This window comes from Ornithorhynchus anatinus, chromosome X3 (assembly GCF_004115215.2).
Source record: "Ornithorhynchus anatinus isolate Pmale09 chromosome X3, mOrnAna1.pri.v4, whole genome shotgun sequence".
Taxonomy (NCBI): Eukaryota; Metazoa; Chordata; class Mammalia; order Monotremata; family Ornithorhynchidae; genus Ornithorhynchus; species Ornithorhynchus anatinus.
The window spans coordinates 18,339,149-18,342,287 of NC_041751.1; the positions used below are offsets into that span (position 1 = coordinate 18,339,149).

Consider the following 3,139-nt stretch of genomic DNA (forward strand, 5'->3'; position numbering starts at 1 on the left):
TCATTCGAATTGAAGGGTAATTTATTAATAAACAAGGCAATACCTTCAGAATATGTTCAACAAAAGAAGAAAAAAATGATCGATAGAATAAGATTAATACAGTTTCCCTTTTTATAAGGAAAAAAATAACAATTCAAAGTTTCAGACAATTTAACGTCAGGTTTTGGAAACACTTTCTGGCGTTTGGTCCACAACATCCAACTACAAATTAAAAATAAATTACTATGTTTCAATTTACATTTTATAACAAGTCCATGACAAAAAAAGCAACTGCAATATATGGGGCTTTTTTCTCCTTTAAACATAGGATAAAATAATGTCTCATGGAGGAAGGAAGGGAAAGGAGGGAGAGGACACGGATGGAAGAGGAGAGGCACAAAGATGTTCTCGGAAAAGCCAGAAGAAACTTACGTGTTCTCTGGAGTAACAATGTCCTTTCACAAACCATGCCTCTGCTGTCTCTGTACAAAAGAGCTTACCATTTGGCTTATCTAGAAAGAGCAAGGTGGAGTTGGATTCGAAGGCGACTTTTAAGAAACTAAGAGTTTTCTCTGAGCTGATTTTTTTTTTTTTTTTTTTTAGAAAAACATCTGGTGGCCTGTTTAGGAGAGAGTTTTCGATGGGGGCGGTCAGTTTGGTTTCGGTTGTTTTTGTTTGTTTGTTTGGCTGGTCGGATTTTGGTTTTCTGAGGGTTGCGGGGCGGGGAGGGTGGTCCCGGGCTGGAGGGTGGCGGGGGGCAAGGGAGCCGCTGGGGTCAAAACTTGCTGCAGTCATAGACGAAGGCCCCTGAGGTGCGGTAGAGCGACTGGCTGGAAGGAAAGGCCATCTGACAGCTGCTATTCCCGTTGACGGGGGAGTTGTTGAGGCCGAGCCGCTGCGCCTCGAACATCTCCCGCACCGAGTGGAAGTTCTGCTGCTGGGCGGGGTAGCCTCCCCCGGCCGCCGCCGCCGCCGCCGCCGCCGCCGCCGCCGCCGCCGCGCTGGCCAAGTGGCCCAGGTCTCCGGCCGCCTGGTTCAAGTACCAAGAGGCCAGGCGGCCCTGGTGGGCGGCGGGGTGGTGGGCCGCGTCCTGGCCGGCGTGGCCCAGGCCCGAGGAGGACCCGCCGCCCGGCCCGCCCGGGCCCCCCGGACCCCCCGGGCCCCCCGGCCCGCCCGGCCCGCCGCCGCCGCCCGCCGCCGGCAGGGAGTAGTCGGGCAGGGGCTCGTCCACCCCGGCGCCGCCCGCGGCCCCCGGCCCGCCCGCCAAGTGTCCGGCGCGCTCGCCCGCCGCGTACAGGCTCATGGCTTGCATGTTGCAGTGATAGGTCCCGGGGCCGTTGGGGTTGGGGCCGCCGCCTCCTCCGCCTCCGCCTCCGCCTCCGCCTCCGCCGGGGCTGGGGCCGCCCCCGCCGCCGGCCGCCCCCGCCGCGCTCTGGCTGCACGGGGAGCCGTAGAGGGAGCCGGGGCCGGGCGAGTAGGCGCTCAGGGACAGCGAGCCCGGCAGGCCGGTCCGGGAGGCCGCGGGGGACGCCAGGAGCCCCGGGCCCAGGTCCCCCGCCGAGCCCTGCGGCGAGCCCCGCAGGGAGGTCATGATGTTGTCCACGCTGAAGCCCTGCCCCGGGGGCGGCGGCGGCGGCGGCGGCTGCCCCGGGTGCGAGTGCTGCGGGTGCTGAGGGTGCTGCGGGTGCTGCGGGTGCTGCAGCGGCGGGTGGTCGGAGCCCTCCAGGCTGAGGGTCCTGTGGGAGGGGCTGCCGCTGCTCGACAGGCTGCTGCTGCTGCTGCTGCTGCTGCTGCTACTGCTGCTGCTGCTGTCCGGGCTCTCGATCTTGGGCACCGCGGCGTGGCTGCCGCTGCCCAGCGCGGAGGCCGGGGAGCCCGCCTGGGGCGGCGACGAGCAAGTACCGTTCTCGGTCTTAATATCCTGAATGCGCACCGGAGGCGGCGGCGGCGGCGGCGGAGGCGGCGGGGCCCCGGGACCCCCCGCCACGCCGCCGTCGGGGGGCTCCGGCTGCTGCTGCTGCGGCTGGTGCTGCTGCTGCTGCTGCTGCTGTCGGGGCGGCGCGGGGTGGGGCGGCTGCGGCGGCTCCTTGAGGTGCAGCCGGTCCTTCTCCTCCTTGTCCTTGACGGCATCTTTCTTCTTGAAGCGCCGCCGGCGGCGGAGGAAGCTGCCGTTCTCGAACATGTTGTAGGAGTCCGGGTCCAGCGTCCAGTAGCTGCCCTTGCCCGGCTTCTTGTCGTCGCGGGGCACCTTGACGAAGCACTCGTTGAGCGACAGGTTGTGGCGGATGCTGTTCTGCCAGCCCTGCTTGTTGTCCCGGTAGAAGGGGAAGCGGTCCATGATGAACTGGTAGATGCCGTTCAGGGTGATCTTCTTCTCGGGCGCGTTCTGGATGGCCATGGTGATGAGGGCGATGTAGCTGTAGGGCGGCTTGACCATGTCCTTGGGCTGCGGCTGCGGCGTGTAGGGCCCGTAGGCGCGGGCCATGCCGCCCGGGTACTGCTCGTGCGCCGGGTGCGAGTACATGCTCATGGGGGCCGGCATGGCCGTGTAGCCGCCCCCGGCGGCGGCCGCGGCGGCCCGGTAATAGCTCTGCTCCCCGCCGAGGTAAGGCACCACGCCCAGGGAGTTGGGGCTGGACACGGAGTAGCGCGCCTGCATGGCCCCCGCCCGGTCGGTCGCTCCCCCGGAGCCCCCCGCCCCCCCTCCGCCGCCGCCCGCCTCCCCCCCCACCCTCCCTCCGGCCCCCGGGTCGGGCCGGGCCGGGCCTCCCCGGGACGGGCCGAGCCTGGCCGGGACCGGCCGAGCCTCCCCGGGACCGGCCGAGCCGGGTCGGGCCGGGCCGGGCCGCGCCTGGGCGCCTGGCTGTCCTCCGGCCGCGTTCTCCTCCGGGGTCCGCTCCTCCTCCGGCCCCTCTCTCCGGCGGGGCCCGCGGGGTCTCCCCGCCGCTCGTCCCGCTCGGAGGCCGGGGCGAGGGCAGGCCGAGGGGACGCCAAAGGAAAGGCGGGGAAGAAGCCGACCGACGGCTCAGGAGAAACTCGCCCAGCAACTTCCCAGCGCAAGTGGAGAAAAAAGGAAAAAAAAAGGAAAGAGAAACTCTTCTCGCCAAAGCGGCTGCCACTCTCCCGGCGCGTCCGCGGGATCTGGCCCGAGCAGGCTGCG

The 3,139-nt window shown here is 66.2% G+C and overlaps 1 protein-coding gene across 1 annotated transcript; it reads right to left on the bottom strand.

Moving 5' to 3' along the window:
• On the bottom strand, nt 1–2,663 carry FOXC1 (forkhead box C1). The gene has a single exon (XM_029053629.2). The coding sequence runs from the start codon at nt 2,636–2,638 to the stop codon at nt 755–757; it is 1,884 nt and encodes a 627-aa protein (XP_028909462.1). The 5' UTR covers nt 2,639–2,663; the 3' UTR covers nt 1–754.
• Nucleotides 2,664–3,139: the final 476 nt, after the last annotated feature.

What these genes read in the sequence shown, in the direction of transcription:
- FOXC1 (XM_029053629.2), bottom strand. Translation starts at nt 2,638, where the DNA reads ATGCAGGCGCGCTACTCCGTGTCCAGCCCCAACTCCCTGGGCGTGGTG.